Below are 17296 nucleotides of genomic sequence, written 5' to 3'. Positions count from 1 at the left end.
CATGTTTCTTCTGTGGTTTTACATAAAACATAAGCTGAACAGACTTTGCAGTCACTTATCTGTGGCAGTGGGGCCTGATTGATGATTGATCCTTCTAACAGCAGATGGCAGTGTAGCTGCACAGATGAGAGGCGGCTGGGATCAGCTTGAAAAGTGATACAGTATGATCTTGAATTTATTACTTAACAGATTAAATCTGTGAGTTTTATTTATGGATATCTAATAAAGCAAATCCTCTAGACACTGTATGGGCAATTCTGCTATTCTGCAGTTAAACTTCCAGAGGTGTACCTGATATCTAAGAGGTTCTTCATCTGGACATCTTTTGATGCATACATCCTTTTTTGGAGCCATCTAAATTCTGCTATAATGGATCATAGCGAAGGGTTGCCAGTACAGATAATTGCCATGGGGAACAGGTTTCTCTCCGATTCCTGTTTTTTTGTATTTTAAAATCCTTATTTTAGTTTTCCTGCAGCCTGTTCTATTTTGAGCAAACAAAAGTTCTACAGTTGTGATTTTCCAACTGAACAGAAGACTACATTTAGAGAAAGCATTTGAAAAATCTTTGCACAGGAATAAGTGTAGACCTTATGTTTTTATGTCCTGCGCGTTCACGACGCTACGGAAGCCGGCAGACCAAACCAGATGAAAGTGCGCATTCAGTGTCTGCTCTGCCAATAATGCAAGCGTAGAAGAAGAAATGTGCTGTTTACCTGTGCAAAGAAAGAAACAACGAAAGAAAAATGTCTGAGGACTTCAGTGTTGAGGAAGAGCATGAGTTCTTTGCCGAGCTGAATGCGCACTTTCGTCTGGTTTGGTCTGCCGCGGTTTCCGTAGCGTCGTGAGCTCGCAGGCGCGCGCTTTCAGGAAATCCTATACACTACTGTTTATGCTCTAAAAACATTCTAAATGACTTCGTTTCGAGTAAATTCTGGATGCTACCCACTTAGGACACTTGGAATACATTGGACGAGCAGTATGGAGGAATATTGACACGTTTTTTTGTGGACTTTTATGGACCTTTCTGTCTCGGACACCATAGACCTCCATTATTTGAATGTCAGCAGACAGCAAGAAGCCTCCCAGATCTCCAGATGCATTTGAGATATCAAAAAAGTACTCCAGAGTGTTGTTCAGCATGGGGGTGAGTAGAAAATGAAGGCTAATCATGTTTTGGGTGTACTATTCCTTTAATGTGGCACTGCTGACAGCAGCCTTCAGACCTTTATCAGAGAAAAAAATACCTATTCATCCAATGCTAAAATACATCTTTTCAAAAAAGAAGAGCTGGAATGTTTTTTAGATGTTGCTCATCATTTTTACTTTGTCCCTAAATCAGTTAACCTGCTGGTGCCCAATTGACACCAGAAAGAAATGTTGTGTTAATCTGTTAAAAACATGAATGCAATTTCTTTGTTTCAGGGAAAAACTCCAATTAATTAAAAAAAAATAACTATTAACAAATTTTATTAAGATCAACTTTAAGATTTTACAAGGAAGTTTAAGTGCTCTTCCAAAAAAGGCACATAAAGGACAAAGAGAAATGTGCTTGAATAAATTAACATGCACGATAAAAGTTCAGATCTTTTAGGAAGCGATGCAAATAGTTACACGGTCAAATTCAACCAACACACCTATTTCTATACTCAGAATGAGATCATGGTTTAACAAAATCAAAATATGATGTTGATATATTTTCTTTGTTTGAAGAACTTTAATAACCAATCCATAATATGTGAATAAACGTGGATGGTCTTCACAGGATCTTTTCCTGAATTTGTGTAATTTCATACAATGCTTGCAAGTCATGTTTCAAACAAATGAGCTGCAATATGCAAACCTCGACCTTCACACCAATAAATACATAAGTCTGTGGATAGGGTGGTTGCTGTGCAACTAAAGGCTGCAGTTTAAAAACAAAAGATATCTGTCAAAGAAATGAAAAGAAATTGTAGCATCATGTTCAGTGATAAGGAGCAGGAAGAGGAAGCAGAGAAGAAAGAACAAGCGACTGGGTCAAAAAAGCACACACGTTCCTATTTTTATTCGGACAATCAATTACATATTAGTGCAGTACATATTCATATAGACACCATATGATAATCGTACAATCTGATTACAGTTAAACATGTTTTAAATATTTGAATCAGGGAAAGACAAGGTATTCATCTGGTTTTAAAATTTGCAACTATCGAGTGAAAAAAAAAAATAAAATCAACCCAAATCTTTGTACTCCAGAAAACAGAGAGATGCAGTTCCTGCATCAGCAGAAGCTCACCTGTTAGAAAATATGTCCCTCTATCTCTGCACTGCAGTGCTAATGGCAAAACTATATTTAGAGGATGAAATGAGAACCTAAGTGCAGTTTTATTGCATCTATTTAACTTGATTGGGCAGCTATAAATTTTACCTGCTCAGTGTGACAAAAAAAGGACCGTAAAACAAGAATCATACAGTCTTTCCAATCTTTGCCTTTGCTTCAATTTTCGCTTAAACATAGCAGAAATGTTAGAAATAGTACTGAAATAATTTAGTCAGTATAAAAGCCAATGATTGGGTGAAGATGTATTCACAGCAATTTATTGAACATGAAGAAGGAAATTGAGCTGGAATACTGATTTTTAAAGTAATTTATTTCTATACACAGTTTACCTTCCAAATACATTTGTTTTTATTTAAATTTATTAATTAAGGCCTAATAGGAACAAAAATAGGCTGATTCTTAGCTGATAAAATGTAGAGTTAGTGAGGAAATATGAATCAAAGCATATAGAACATGATGTGTGAAGCTGTGTGTGTTTTGGCCTCTTTAACATCTGTGGTCAACACTTCCTCCTGTTGTTGCAGCAAAGATTAGCAGATTGTGGAAGCCTCCAATCGTTTTAGTCACAACACACACATAGCATGGAGATACAGCAGCGCCTAAACCATAGGTAAGACAAATATGCACATGAAAAGGATGACGAACCAGCAGCAAAGAGAATAGGAGGAGAGAGAAACGTTAGAGGAAAAGAAGGCTACACACGCGCTGACACACATTAAGGGTGTAATACTAAAAGCCTCTGTCCATGTTCAGTTTGCCTTGGGTCTGTTATCACACTAATTTCCCCTCCTTCTTCCTGTTTCCACTCCTCTCTTCACTCCTCTGTTTTCTCTCCCACTGTAAAGAAAGAAAGAAAAACATGGATCTGATTTAGAGAAATCCAGATGTGCCCAGCAGCCATTCTGGGGCTAAAAAGCATAGAGAAGGCCTTTATAGCCTTTTTATGACTCCCACGTTTTCAGCAGCAGTTTTGCTCCTTTATCGAGCTGAGAGGGGAAAACAAAAACAGCTTAACGGGGTTTTACCTCAGTGTCACACATTAAACCATATAGAGGAGAGAAAAAGGAAACTTTTCCATCTTTACATAAAGCCTGCAAGCCTTTTAAAAAACAGATAACAAAAGATAAAAAGCTCAGTAAAATCTCCCAAATTATTTTGAGTAATTATTTTTAATGATCTGACCTCCTTCCTCTCACTGTATATAGTTAGATAAGACAAAACTTCCTCTCTTTTAGGTTAGTTAGGTTTTAGAAAATGTCCTTTTTCTGTCTATATAAATTTCTTAACTTATGATTATTATATAAATTTACTTTGAAAGTAATTTAATGCAACACTCATGGTCACTGTTCTTGTAGAAGACCAATTTAAACTGAAGCTTTAACTTCCTGGAATTTGTCTTGAGATATTGCCTTAATATATCCATATAATGTTTTTTGGTTATGATCCAATCTGCTTTTTCTAAGAGGGTCAGCTTCTTCAGCAGCAATCATACCACCTGATATTCCTCTTACTTTTATTTTTACAAAGCGAAAATAAAAATCTAATTTCAAGAGTATGTTCTGAGGGTTTCTTGAAGATAGAGTTGAATGTCAGCATTACAATCTTTGAGAAAAGGGAGGAAACTAACGAACCTCTTTGCTGTTATGGTCACAGCATCATTACGAGGCTGTACGCAGGTTAACATTTGAATACCTGCACTGAGAAAAGCATGACTTGTTTGATAGAGGGTGGATGTTTTTCCCCACTAGTCCTCCCCTGCCTCATCCACGGTTCTTTTTTTCAGGTGGACTTATGCAGCTGGGACCTCATCAGCATCAGTTTTCCCTCCAACAACAATAACCCTCTGTTGTTTTTTCCCATTCTGCTCCACTGGCCTCCTCCTTTTTCAGTCCTCTGCATTCCCGCCTCCCGTCATCACAGAGACCCTCTACCTCCTTCCTTTCAACGTGCTTCTCTTTTTTTCCACCTAAACCGAGCCCTTCTTTCTCCATCTTGCTGCCCCTTTAACACAAAGTAATGTGAATTTATTTAGGTTGTGTCCAAAAGTCAAGCTCCTCAAATCACATTCCAAGGTTTAAACAAAGATTTAAAAACATAAATCCTTTACCATTTCAATGGTGTGTGTCTGTGGGTAGAAAAAGCTTGAATCAAAGATATGTACTATTTCATTTGTACTTTGGCTCAGGGTAATGTGTAGAAATATGAATAACAAAGAAAACCTGGAGCATCTTGCTTTTTTAGGAGCCATGTATTTCTGGTACCGTAGTTGGTACCTCTCGTTGCAACTGTTTTCTCTGTATATGACTTTTAAAGTTTCAACCCTATATGAGGGGATTCTGTCAAAAAGAGTCTTTTTTTCTTCTATCCTTTCAGCTTCTAATTACCTGATGCCTTATATTGTCAGTAAGAGTAAACTGCACCACAGGAAGTATTAGAAGGATGTTAATAAACTCCTATTTACTGTTATAATTAAAAGTCAGGGTATTCTGACTTTCTTTTATTTCTACCTGAGAGAATACGGCTGCCATCTACAGTCAGCATCAGCATGAAATAGTCTGAGGTTCTCAATGAATCCAATGACCAAATATATGCAGGAGAACCCTTAAGTTTAGATTTTCAGGGCTATGAGTTGCTTTGGCTCAGTGGGAAGACTAGTTGATTTACAGCGGCTTGCAAAAGTATTCACACCCCTTTAACTTTTGGACATGTCAGATTACTACCACAAAGTCTTAACACCACAAAGAGGTGTACATTTGTGAAGTAGAAAGAAAATTATACATGTTTTAAATCTGTTTTTTACAAATAAAAAAACTGAAAAGTGGAGTGCAAAATTATTCAGCCTCATTTCTTTAAGTGCAAAAAAGAACTTTATATAGTCCAGCAAAAGACTTTATATAGTCCAGCTGTGTATAATCTAAATTCATTTCAAATACAGCTGCTCTATGATCGTCTCAGAGGTTAGATAAGATGTTGGGGAGCAAAAAAACATGAAGTCCAAGGAACACACCAGAAAGGACAATGATAAAGGTTTGGAGAGGTTTCAAGCAGGTTTAGGCTATAAAAAGAATTCCCAAATGTTGATCATCTCAGGGCACTGTTCAGTCCATCGTCTAGAAATAATGAGTTTGGAACCAGTGTAAACCTACAAACACGAGGCTGTCCACCGAAACGTACATGCTGACCAAGGAGAATACTGATCAAAGATGCAGCCAAGAGAACCATGGTGACTCTGGATGCAGAGCATAGATCCCAAGCTAGAGTCGGGGGAATCGGTCCATGGGACAATTATTAGTGGTCCACTGCACAAAAATATGTCTTTATGGAAGAGTGGTAAGAAGAAAGCCATGGTTACAAGAAAACCATAAACTATAAGATGTTTTGCTGATAAAGATGCTCAGTCATCCAGGTCATAGTCATTCTGTAAAAGTTTAAAAAAACAATCCACTGGACTTGGTTTCCAAGATTTCAAACTTTGGAAACCAAGTCCAGTGGATTGCTTTTTTAACTTTTACAGAATGACATAAGATGTTTTGCTCAGATGAGATAAAATTGGAACGTTTGTGGAAAAAATGCAAAACTTTATGTATGGTGGAGAACTAACACTGCAGATCACTCAGTCAGAGTTCACGGGCGATGGATAGAGCCAAACACAGGGTAATCCTGGAGGAAAACCTGCTAAGTCTGCAAAGGACTTCAGAGTGAGGCAGAGGTTCACGTTCCAGCAGGACAATGACACTAAACATAAAGACAGGGCTACAACAGACTGGTTTAAAACAAAACATATTCATGTGTCAAAATGGCCCAGATCGAAAATCTACTGCAATATTTGAAAATATTGCTTCTCACAAACACTCTCTGTACTAATCTTAGTAAGCGTGATCTATTTTGCAAAAGCGAATGGACAAACACTTCAGTCACTAGATGTACAGAGATGGTAGAGACATACTCAGAAAGACTTGCCGCTGTAATCACAAGAAAACCGAAACCAGACAACCACTGAAACAGACAAAAGAAGCAAAGATATAAGTGATCTGTAAGGTTAAATAGTTTCCTGCACTTACATTTCCTGTTTTGCAGCTTTCAGCGCAAAAATTACCTGCTTATTGACCCCTCTTGGTTAGAAGTCATGGAATTAGCTAATATGTACTGCTGTCTCTATTCATCGTATCTCTGGGTTTGACTCTGCCTTGTCTTCCTGACGCAGTGCTCCTGAGCTAAATCTGGAACCTTGTCCCAGATTAGTAAGTGAACTGGGTTAGTTCTTCCAGGGCTTGATCCGTTGCCTCTGGGACAATGTACCATTGTACCATTAAAAACGTGTCCCTTGAGAGGTAATGTGCCGAGCAGATGAATAACACTGGAAATGGTGTGTCGTGACAAGTGGAACGTGTTCTGGGTTTTTTAATCTTTATAGGCGATGCATTAAACAGCACTTTCATGATTAAAAAAATGACATTACAAACAAGTTATTTGAGTTCAAACTATAAAAAGTTTTCATTTAACTGGGTTTCAAACGGTTATAGATTATTCGGTAATCAGGACACAGCTGAGCTCATTGTTGAAACTGTTACGTACTTGTTTCTGCATCTGTAGGTCCCAGAGTTTTACTTAGATGGTACAGGAAAGGGAGAGTCACTGGAAGGCAGCGCGGACCGTCCTGTCACTGAGAGGCTGGGTGGGGCGGAAGTTGTCCCCCAACAACCCATCATTTCCTTCAGGTAGCTCCGCCCCCTTGACGTGCGACCGTAACCTCCGAAACTCCTCAATCTGCAAACAAAAAGGCAGAATATTTTGGGTACAAAAAATAACGAAAAAAAGGTCACGGCCTTGTGTCTTTCTGTTCCCTACATGACGCACTGCACCTGCATGGGAATCTGAGGGTAATAATGACACTATTGGATTGTTTCCTTTAACAAAAACTTTCAGTTCTCTAAAATATCCATGAAAAACTGAATTAATCATAGCATGTCACCGTAGTACATGTTTCTATCAAGCTTTATATGTTTGCTTACATAAGCTGAGCAGAGGAACAGGCTAAGAATGTTTTTTATATTCTGCTGTGTGGCCAACATGTTTAAAACCGATCCATAAACAGAAAGATTCAAAAAGATACTTCCTTTTCATGTGAATTTGTAGCAGCTGCAGACTGCATCACTTCTGCACTCGTGTACCTTAGAGATTCAGCCACATCACTAAAACAAACAGCATTACTTGAACTGATTTGTCACTGGTTGGCGTTGAAAACTTTTACAGCACCCTCTAAAAGTGAAAATCCTGTGAGCATGGCAACCGTTGTCTGACATTTATGAGTACACCCCCACTCAGCACACATGCTTACCGTCGTCTAATAATGGATAATAGCCGGATGTTTAAAGTCCGTTTTCTAAGAAGGCAGTACCTGCGAGGCTTTGGTGTTTTTTTTGGATGATAAAGCCCCATGCTACTAAATAAGCAATGTAAGTATATATCTGATGTTCAGTGTATTTATTTCTGTGCACCTCACGCTACTCACATACGTATGCATGATCACAGAGTAGAATACTGACAATTAAATTCCTAATATAGAGCAGAAAAAATGCACAGAAATATATGAACATGACAGAGAGATAACACAGAGTCAAAAAAAACCCGACAGGTTGTTTCCCACAAGTTAAGACAGTGAGGGGAAGTCCTACTACACCAGTTATCTAGAATTACATGAGGCTTCATAAAGAGATTTGGACTTTAGTGCAATATTATTCAATGAGGATTAACAATTTCCTTATTTTTTCTAAAAAATCTTTTTTTGTAAGCATTTGCACCAACTGAATAGATAGGCGGTGATGATGAATTGGGTTAGAGGGGTTATCTAGGTAGACAAGACCATTTAGTATCAGCTCAGTAATCCTTAAACATCACATTAGGCGTTAATGGCCATGTGCTTTTAATAGATTTTATTGTGTATAAACTTTAAATAGATAAGGATTTTGGAGTGCACAGAGAACAGTGGGTAGCGCTATCGCCATGCAGCTAGAAAGTTCCTGGTTCGATGGAGTTGGTATGTTCTCCCTGTGCATGCATGTGTTCTCTCCAGGTACTCCAGCATCCTCCCACAGTCCAAAAGCATAACTGTTAGGATGATGGGCTTCTCTAAATTGTCTGCAGTTGTGAGTGTCAGTGCATGGTTGTGCGTCTCTGTTTTGCCATGTAACAGACAGATGACCATTACACCCATAGTGTGCCAGAGATAGGCACAGGCCCCACTGCCACCCTGACGGAATAAGCAGCGAAGGATGGATGATCAAGATTTTTAAATAATTGCTAGATTAACCTTCCTCTCTCCTTTTGTAATTCAAATGAATGTGCTTGACCAGGTGCAAGCTAGCAACCTTCAATTATGAGAAAGACCGTGAAACAGATCATCAAGCTCTGGTTCCATGTATTGACTTGTATGCTGGTTTTATTTTTATCTATTTTCTTATTTATGAAAAAAAAAATAATCAAAAAGAAAAAACAAATCATTAAACATGACATGAAGCACCTGGGGTATGCCTTTGATGTACAAAAGTATTTACATAGAAGGAAATGCAATGAAATCACAATAAAAAAAATAAAAATAATAAGTTAAAATAAGTTATGATAAACTAAACTCCATTTATCTTTTAATTTGTCTTTTTTTTTTTTATCCAATATTAAATGTTATTCTCTCTAGTCTAAAGAAAATCTATAGTGTCAGCTTCAGGATAAACTGCTCATATCTTATACTCTCCAAAAAGGTTTATAGAACCTGATGAGCCCAAGAGAAGAAGAGATGATTATGTTTTTATTACTTAATAACAGTAACATCAGTTATGCTACCAGCTGACATTCACATATCCAGATCTGTTTTATAACAGTGGGAGTTGCCTTGGAAATAATCACTTTATCAAAGCGAGTCAGTCATAATTTATTAGTCCATATCCGGATTAGCTGAAATCAGGAACCACTGATAGCTCATCTGAGCAGCTTCTCATTGTTCCATTAAGTTGAACCACAGAGGAAAACTGGCACAAGTTAATTAACAACCTATGTCATCCAAACATCTATGTTGGTGTCAACAAAACTTGCTCAATGTTATGTTTTTTTGTCTGAATAAATGGATGTTTTTTTTGTAGGTTGTGTTAAAACAAAGCAGCTTTTGTCTTCGCATTCTGCCTGCTTTCCTCTGCTGTTGTGTACCCACGTTGCCTCAGGCAGGACCGCCAGAATTCACTCTTTGTGCTCGCATTTCAAAGGGTCAGCAGGCCAAAGTGTAGCCAAGATGAAAGACATAAATAAATGTCAGAGGGTTAGCACCTTCATCTATTACAGAAACCCTTTGGAAGAAAGCCACGAGTTGGCAAAGGTTGAATTAAAGTTTAGATCAATCAAAGGCAACATGACAGACTTATTGATTGGTGGTGGGTGGAAAGGCTTCCCGGATCCTGCTGTGGTGAATGCCAGAAAACTCTGAGTTCATGCTACTCTAAGATAATATAAGTCAGAGATAGGTCTAGATTATGCTTCAGGTTTAGTTGTTAAAGGATATCAATAATAACGCTTTATAAGTTAAAGTGAGTAAACAAAGCAGAAGGCAATTCGGTCATCAGAGTCACAGCTGGGATATAATTGTTGTTACCTTCTTTTGCTCTGTAGATAGGCCTCTGTATATCATTAAGACTAAGTATGGAAAATCATATTTGGTTTGACGTGTACTCATAAATGACTAAGATCACTCCTTCCATCTGACCCAAAAGAGACAATACTCTTTGCAGGGTTGATGCATGGCTTCAGCCTGCTTGTTTTGAACAGGCTGATGTTCTGCAGCTTGCTAGCATCTCACCTACTCCATGCCAATTACCTTCCTTTTTTTACTACTCTGTCTGTAATACTGCACTGCTATAGTATCCACCCTTTTAAAAGAAGCAACTTACTTACATATTCACTAAGGTAATAAATGTCTCTCTCATATAGACTCAGCGAGACTAAAAGGAACAAAGACGACTCTGTGGCCAGGCTGCTGCACCTGTTTCTTCAGCACTTGCATTCACTAGGTCCCTTTGTCTGGTTAGTCTTGTATTCCACTTTCAACCCATTCAGAGGCCTTTAACGATCCAAATATTACATCAAATTAACACTTTCCTCCCATTTGTATCATCCACAACACAAAAATGGTTATACCCACTTGCAAGCTGTAAAAATGGACATAACCATGTCAACTGGTGGAGAACCACAAGGATGTGTTCTCGGCCCCTTTATTCAAACACTATAAACAGTCCTTAACGCGCATTTTTGGATACTACTTCACTTTCACTGAATTACTCTAAAGTCTTTGGACTAGATAAAATGACAAGATGAAATTCTTTCTGGATTGCTTTTGGAAAATAAAAGTTCAATTCTTTGTGTGCCAACAAAAAAATTGTCACATGAAGTTATTTTCATTTGAATTTTCATTCGAATTTCTGAAGAAAAAAAACCATAAAAGCCTTTTGTTACCTTAACAGTAAATAACTAAAAGAGACCAAGCTGTAATAGCAGACAACTTTAAATTGCACCGACTCAAATTGGACAATAAACCCTGATTTAACCAGCCTTTTCATCTAGAAACTTATAGTTTGCACAAACTCAAATGACTCATTGTAACAGAGCACCATCAAGCCCATTCTGCCTTTGTGTTGTTACCTCCATCCACCAGATGGGGAATGTCGTAAACTAGCAGCGGGTCTTTAGTAGTAATCTATCTGTTAACTCTATTTGTCTCGCATACAACATGTGTGGTTAGTTATTGTCATGTTTTCAAACATAATGTGTCTGTTAAATGAAAAATGAGCTGTGAAAATAGATTCCTCCCAGGAAACATGAAGACTAAAGATGCAGCAAACTTTGCTGCTTCATATTAGGAGTTTAAATCATCGGACCTCAAGAGACATAGTTAGTCTACGTGTTTGGGCTTCAACCAACCAAAAGCAAATAATTTTGTCCATTTTCATGACTCTAGAAAGTATGGATATAATTTAGCCATTGGATTCAGGTGTGTTGAACCAGGGTGTCATCTGAAAATACAAGACCCTGTCTCTACAGAAGTGGAGTTTGATTCCCTTCAGAGGTTTGTTGAACTCTTGTTGATAAGGCATTCATTTTTGATGATTTTTGTAATATTTATACACTTATTCTGATGTACTTATGCAGAACAATGGCTTGCATATTCCTTTACGAATGTCCTCAAATAAATAATGCACGGTCTTCAGGAAAGGCTAACCCTATGCTGGCTGACCACAATCAGTTTTTACATTGCTAAGTCCTATGCCGTAATGTTGTTACTTCTAAATACTGTTTGCATTTTTTCAGTTCTAGATCAGAGAGCCAGAATTGTTTTGCTTGTTTCAGAATCAGCATTTCTTAACATTGACCACTTACCTGTAACTGTGAGATGGTGAGGGGATAGCGGAAGAGTATCCAGGTGACTTTTTCACTACAAGGAGGCGTGGTCAGTGATCCCTCATACACCCAGTAGTCTCTCAACAGCGGGTCTGATTATCAAAAGAAGAGCACACTAATCCTTAATTAAAGAAGGGTATTGGCATTTGTAGGAATGTGATCTTTTTTTCCTATTTTACTTTTCTGAAATATCTACAAACAGATCGATTCATGTTCAGAGGAATTCATTCAAATGGGGATGAATTGGCATCTATTAAAGGTTCAGTGTTATGGTTTTCCTTTTTGGACTTATTTTTGAGTTTTCAGTTATTTATGCCATTCTGTTTTGTTGGTCATGTTGGTCCCCTTGTGCCGGTCTCCTGTCCCCCAGCACCCTTCTAGTTACTTCTATCCACACCTGCCCCCTATCAACTGATTAGTCCAGTCTTTGTTCTGTCGCTCATACATACTCCTCCTCTTCAGTTACCATTTGCCGGTGTCTCAGTTTTACTTGGCTACTCATGTGTGTTGTCCCCTGACGTCTCATGCTTTTTGGTTTCTAGTATTTTGTTCTTGGATTTTCATTAAATCAGTTTTTCATTAAATCAGCAAAACTCATCTCAGCCTCCTAATCTTTGCATTTGGATCCTCAACCAACCTCCACCCTGCGTTGACATTTTGACATACAAAATTGGTTAAAGTTTTAAGAATTAATCCCGTGGATTAAGTTATAATAAAAGGGAGGAAAGCAGCAAGTTAGAGTGCAGCTACAAGAACAGATGGCTTAATTAAACTATAAATTACAACCGGTACACGGTGTGATCTGATATGAGATATTCTTGTTTGACCCTCCCTTTCCCAGTACAACCACTGACTTTCCTCCTATGTCATTTAAATAGTGGATGGTTTGTTCAAAGATTTCTTCTTCCCTGAAACTTGTAAAGCAAACAAAAACCACACAAATTCAATGTATAAGTTATTGCGTTGCTTGCAAATGAGGATAATCATGATTCGCACAAACTAATAATTTATTTGCCATATTGTAAAGCATTGATAGTTCATTAACAGCTTACTACTTGACCTCTGGTCTTTTTATCAAAGCCATTTTGGATTTTTAGGTCCCTTTAGGAAATGTTCCTCACATATATTTGTTCCTTTTAGGACCAAATTTAAAATTATTGTGCTAAACAACAGTTTTATTGTCATGGTAACATAATAAAGAATTCTTTTTCATTGAAAGAAAATATGGATAGTGAGAAACGGAAAACAGCTATCTCTGCAGGTTCCAGCCTTGAACTGTCCCATTCAGTAGTTTACATTCACTCAGCAGAAAAAAAATTCCTATTGAACTGTTCTTTCAATGGTACACCTATAATCAAATATACAACTGCAGTGATTTAAATTTGAACTAATAGGTATGAGCTCAAATTAACACCCTGAATGAAATTTAGGTAAAATCCCCCTTAGCCATTTACAGATGAACCTTTGTGGTTATTAAAAATTCTGCCTAGATGTTGAAACTCTCAGATGGTAGAGATATAGTATAGAACCTGATTTTAGCAATTAGTGCCCTTTCAGAAGGTACAGTGGACATTCGACTGTGTTTTTATGACTGTTGTTTTGTTTGAGCAATTAAATGATGTCCATGTTTTATTGCTCTGAATAGTTCAATGATTTGCTTTGAATTAAGAAAGTTTCAAGAGTGAACTTCTCCCACAACCAGATTAACAAAATCCCTTAGCATTATTCTGCCACCACCGTGTGTGCTGGCATAATGTTCTTATCCTGCATTATCTTTGTACTAAGAGGTTGGATTTTCTTAATACTCAGCCATAAAAGATATAGGAATGCTGCCTGAAATTGGAATTCCAACTGGGAGAAATGATATTTCTGACATGATTGCTGGTTTTTGTTATCAATTTTTTGCTAGCACTTGCATCCAATTTAAACATTGCACAGATAGTCTAATATCTCATTTTAATACTGAGATACAAGGGACTGAAGCGGCTTTCTCTGCACACCCCATAACTCCCTCCAAGATAAGGTCTCAGCTAAAGTGGTTCAGGAATTTGATCCCCCTGGATGTCTCCATTAGGGGGTGCGCCACGCTGACCCACTGGGAGGAGGAGGTGTGTGGGAAGAGGGAGGTCTGGGCGTCTGAGATTGCCGTCCCATGAGAGAGACAAGTACGCATATGACTGCAGGCACAAAGTGCATTTTGCTTTTTAATTCATAAAATGGAAAGAAATATTCTTTTTTTTTCAATCAGTTAGTAACAACAAATAGGAAACCTTACTGTTTTTGGGTGAGATTTAGTCTTAAATTTGTTTTCAAAATTGATAAAGCAGACAAATCTGGATCTTTTGAAATACCTACAACCATTTTCAACTGAACTGCAGCTATTCTAAGGAAGTGGTCAAATATTCAGTCAGCATTGTGCAGACATCAGCAGACCTCTCGGATGTCTGCAAAAGGCATGTAGTGACGGTCCACATTGCTTAATAGGATTCATACAAACACTGGTGATCATGTCTGAATTTTGAGCTTGTATGTATAATTTTAATCATTTCTGGTTTACAGAATAATAATAATAATTTAGGTACATTTAGGTTCTTTCTAAAAAAAAAGCTGTCAATTTTATTACATTGCTCTAAAATTGTATAATCCTGTTATAGGTCTAATTATTTCACTCTATGTGTCTGTAATTTACTCTGGAAGCGGAGTTTATTCCCATATGCTATTCTATTGGGCTGCTAACTTGCATGACTTTGTCAAATTAAACTTTCACCTGAAAATGCAACTTTGATATCAATTAATTTTATCTTACCAGGTAAGAGCGTGTTTGGATTAAAACATGGGATTATCTTGCTCTTCGCCTGAAGGAAATACAGTAGCAAAAGGAGAGTTACACTCCTAACGCATCAATTAATCCCTCCTGTTCAGCATTAAACTGCTTTCACCTTGTATTGCAGGTCTTGGAGAACTTCAGTGATGGCCTTTAGACCCAGGTGCTCTTTGCCAATCTGATAAAACAAAAGAAAAGAATAAAATGGGGGTTTCAGCAAAGACTTATCAGTGGTGTTAATGACTGTTTCTAGAGTTCAGCTACATTTTCAGCAGAGAAAAATGCAGCTGACAGCAAAGATAAGTCTATGTTGTGTTATCTGACAGGAAGAAAAGTGAATAAGAATAAGGTCAGCTTAGTATAAAACAGGATGCATGAGGTCAAAAGAAAGACCGAGAATTCAGGTCCAGAAAGTTTGGGTTCAAAAGAAGAATGAGGCGTTTTCCTCCAGCAACACCACTAAGGTCATCACGGAGCCAAGGTATTTCCCTGCAGGTGTGCCGTGGATTGTTATCAGTGAATGCCATGAAGAAGAAGCAGAAAGCGGATCCCACATGAATGCAATGGTCTCTACTCAGCAGTTAAATTCATATTTTAGCCGGCAGATTTAAACTGATAAAGGAAACTCTTAAAGTGCCAAAAAGAGAAAAAGAACATACTAATGTTATTTTTTTGAACAAATCTTTCAAAATATGTTATATGGTGGAGATTTAGACCATTTCTCAGGAATACACGAACTGAAAATAAAAAAACACCTAGCTAAAACCAAACACAACTTAAAGAAACTTGAAATATTATATTTTTATGAAAAAAATGTGTTTATTAAAATAACCAGGTAGTGATTAAACAATGCAAACTAAATCTTTAAAGCAACAGTTTGACAGGATTCAGAAAGTAATGGGGATTATGTAATGATCTGGCCTGTTTGCTCCTCCCTAATTAGTAATTCCTCTCACCTGCCCTCTTCCTTCCCTGCCTCAATTATAATTTATTCCCCTCACCTGTTTCCTCTGGTTTATCTTCAGTTCAGCCTGAGCATTCAGTGCCAGATCATTACTTGTCTTTCTGTCAGTCTTTCTGTTCAGTTTTATTTTATGGTTCCTGTCCTGGATCCTAGCTGCCAGTAGAAAGAGGGTTTTAGTGTTTGTCTCGTCTCCTGATTGTCCACTGTTCCTCCCCCGCGGAGTCCTCTGGGTTTTTGGCTCATTATGGGGGGAGGTTCAGTTTTTATCTAAGTAAGCCTGGCTCTAGGGCGGAGACCAGTTTAAAGTCCTGCTTCAAGTTCCGATTCCTACGTCCTGTCTCGGCTACTCTCTGCCACTGTGCCTGCCTGTCTGCACCTGATCCTGTCTGCTCCTGTGCATGACCACCTGGTCATGCTTCTGGTCCCAGTCAGACTCTGAACCCTCCTGGAAGCCTGTGGATGCCTGGAAGGGGCTAGATCAAACGAAATCTGGCAGTTTTTACTTCTCCATGAAAAGGCTCATTGTTTGTTGCTTAGGTAGGGTCTATGTGTCAAAGCAACCATGCATATAGTGTAGAGCCTGAGGTTATCCACCAGAACAATGGAATATAAACCATCATAATGCATCTTGAAGCTGTACATTTTCCAGGCAAGCAATGCAAACACGCCATATCATCCAAGAGATGTAAATAGAAACATAATGCATTTGACCAGACAGTCTACTTTCCTCCCTCGACTGGTCTGCAGCGATGCAGCAGCATACATAATAAGAAATGCACTTTGTGTTCTTCCCACCTTTTATCAGAACTAGCATTAAATTCTTAAAAAGTTTGTACTGCTTGTTTATTGGACTGGAAAAGATGGGCCAGCTTCCACTTCCCACATGCATCATTGAGCCTTGGTCATGATGACCCTGTTGCTGATGGTTCCTTCCTTAAACCCCTTTGGATAGATAATGACTTTGGAGACCAGGAACCCCCCACATCACCTGCAGTTTTAACATACTATAACTTATGTGTATGAAGTAATTACGCTTCTGCTATTATCCTGCTTTTAACATTAACTTTAAGGAAAAAATATTCACATGCTGCTTACTAATGGGTACCATGATGAAGAGATCGTCATTTTCATGTATTTAACCTGATAGTGGCCATATTGTTGTGCCTTTTTCATTTACATAGTGAGGTTAGAAAGGTGTTTAACATCATACATAAATATTGCAATGTATTAGAAATATATTTATGAATAAAAAAGAAAGAGAAATTTAAAGGTGGTCCAAGGGTTCCTAAGCAGGATTTGTTTTGATGTCACACATTCCATTTGACACGATGCTTTTATAGATTTACATTACCTTGATTGTTAAGAAAAGATCAAACATTTTTGCCTGATGTCCTGACAATGACCTTTTTATGAAGAGTTGTTTAAGCTGGAAAGGAAGGAAATGTTATGCCAATGCTGCTGCGTGAGTGGTTGCAGAGATAAGAACTTAGACCTGGAAGGAGTTAGGAAAGACCATAGGTCGGCCTTTTAGGGATTTTGGCAAACCATCCGGCAACTCCACAGGGGGAAACAGTGCTTTGCTAACACTGTTTTTAGTGGGAGTGGGGATCAACTGACCTTGAATGAAGACATTGGCAGTGGAACCTTAACCCGGCTCACACACCTTCCGTGGTGGGAGAAGGAACTAAGTGCTAAACTCCACATTAGTAAAGGCTTGGATAACACCTGACCTGAGTACCTTAAGTCT

At 38.1% G+C, this 17296-nt stretch overlaps 1 protein-coding gene across 1 annotated transcript in view; it reads right to left on the bottom strand.

Moving 5' to 3' along the window:
* Positions 1 to 2617: 2617 nt before the first annotated feature.
* Positions 2618 to 17296, bottom strand: part of ca8 (carbonic anhydrase VIII) — a 29700-nt gene continuing 15021 nt past the window's right edge. The window contains exons 6-10 of the mRNA XM_038271575.1: positions 14701 to 14763; positions 14568 to 14616; positions 11741 to 11853; positions 6902 to 7093; positions 2618 to 3163 (exon numbers count right to left, since the gene is read on the bottom strand). Of these exons, the coding sequence (XP_038127503.1) occupies positions 6959 to 7093; positions 11741 to 11853; positions 14568 to 14616; positions 14701 to 14763 (360 nt within the window). The 3' untranslated portion in view covers positions 2618 to 3163; positions 6902 to 6958. The remainder of the gene's footprint in view (positions 3164 to 6901; positions 7094 to 11740; positions 11854 to 14567; positions 14617 to 14700; positions 14764 to 17296) is intronic.

This window comes from Cyprinodon tularosa, unplaced genomic scaffold (assembly GCF_016077235.1).
Source record: "Cyprinodon tularosa strain WSP-4 unplaced genomic scaffold, ASM1607723v1 ctg12, whole genome shotgun sequence".
Taxonomy (NCBI): domain Eukaryota; kingdom Metazoa; phylum Chordata; class Actinopteri; order Cyprinodontiformes; family Cyprinodontidae; genus Cyprinodon; species Cyprinodon tularosa.
This window is presented reverse-complemented; position numbering and strand designations above follow the sequence as displayed.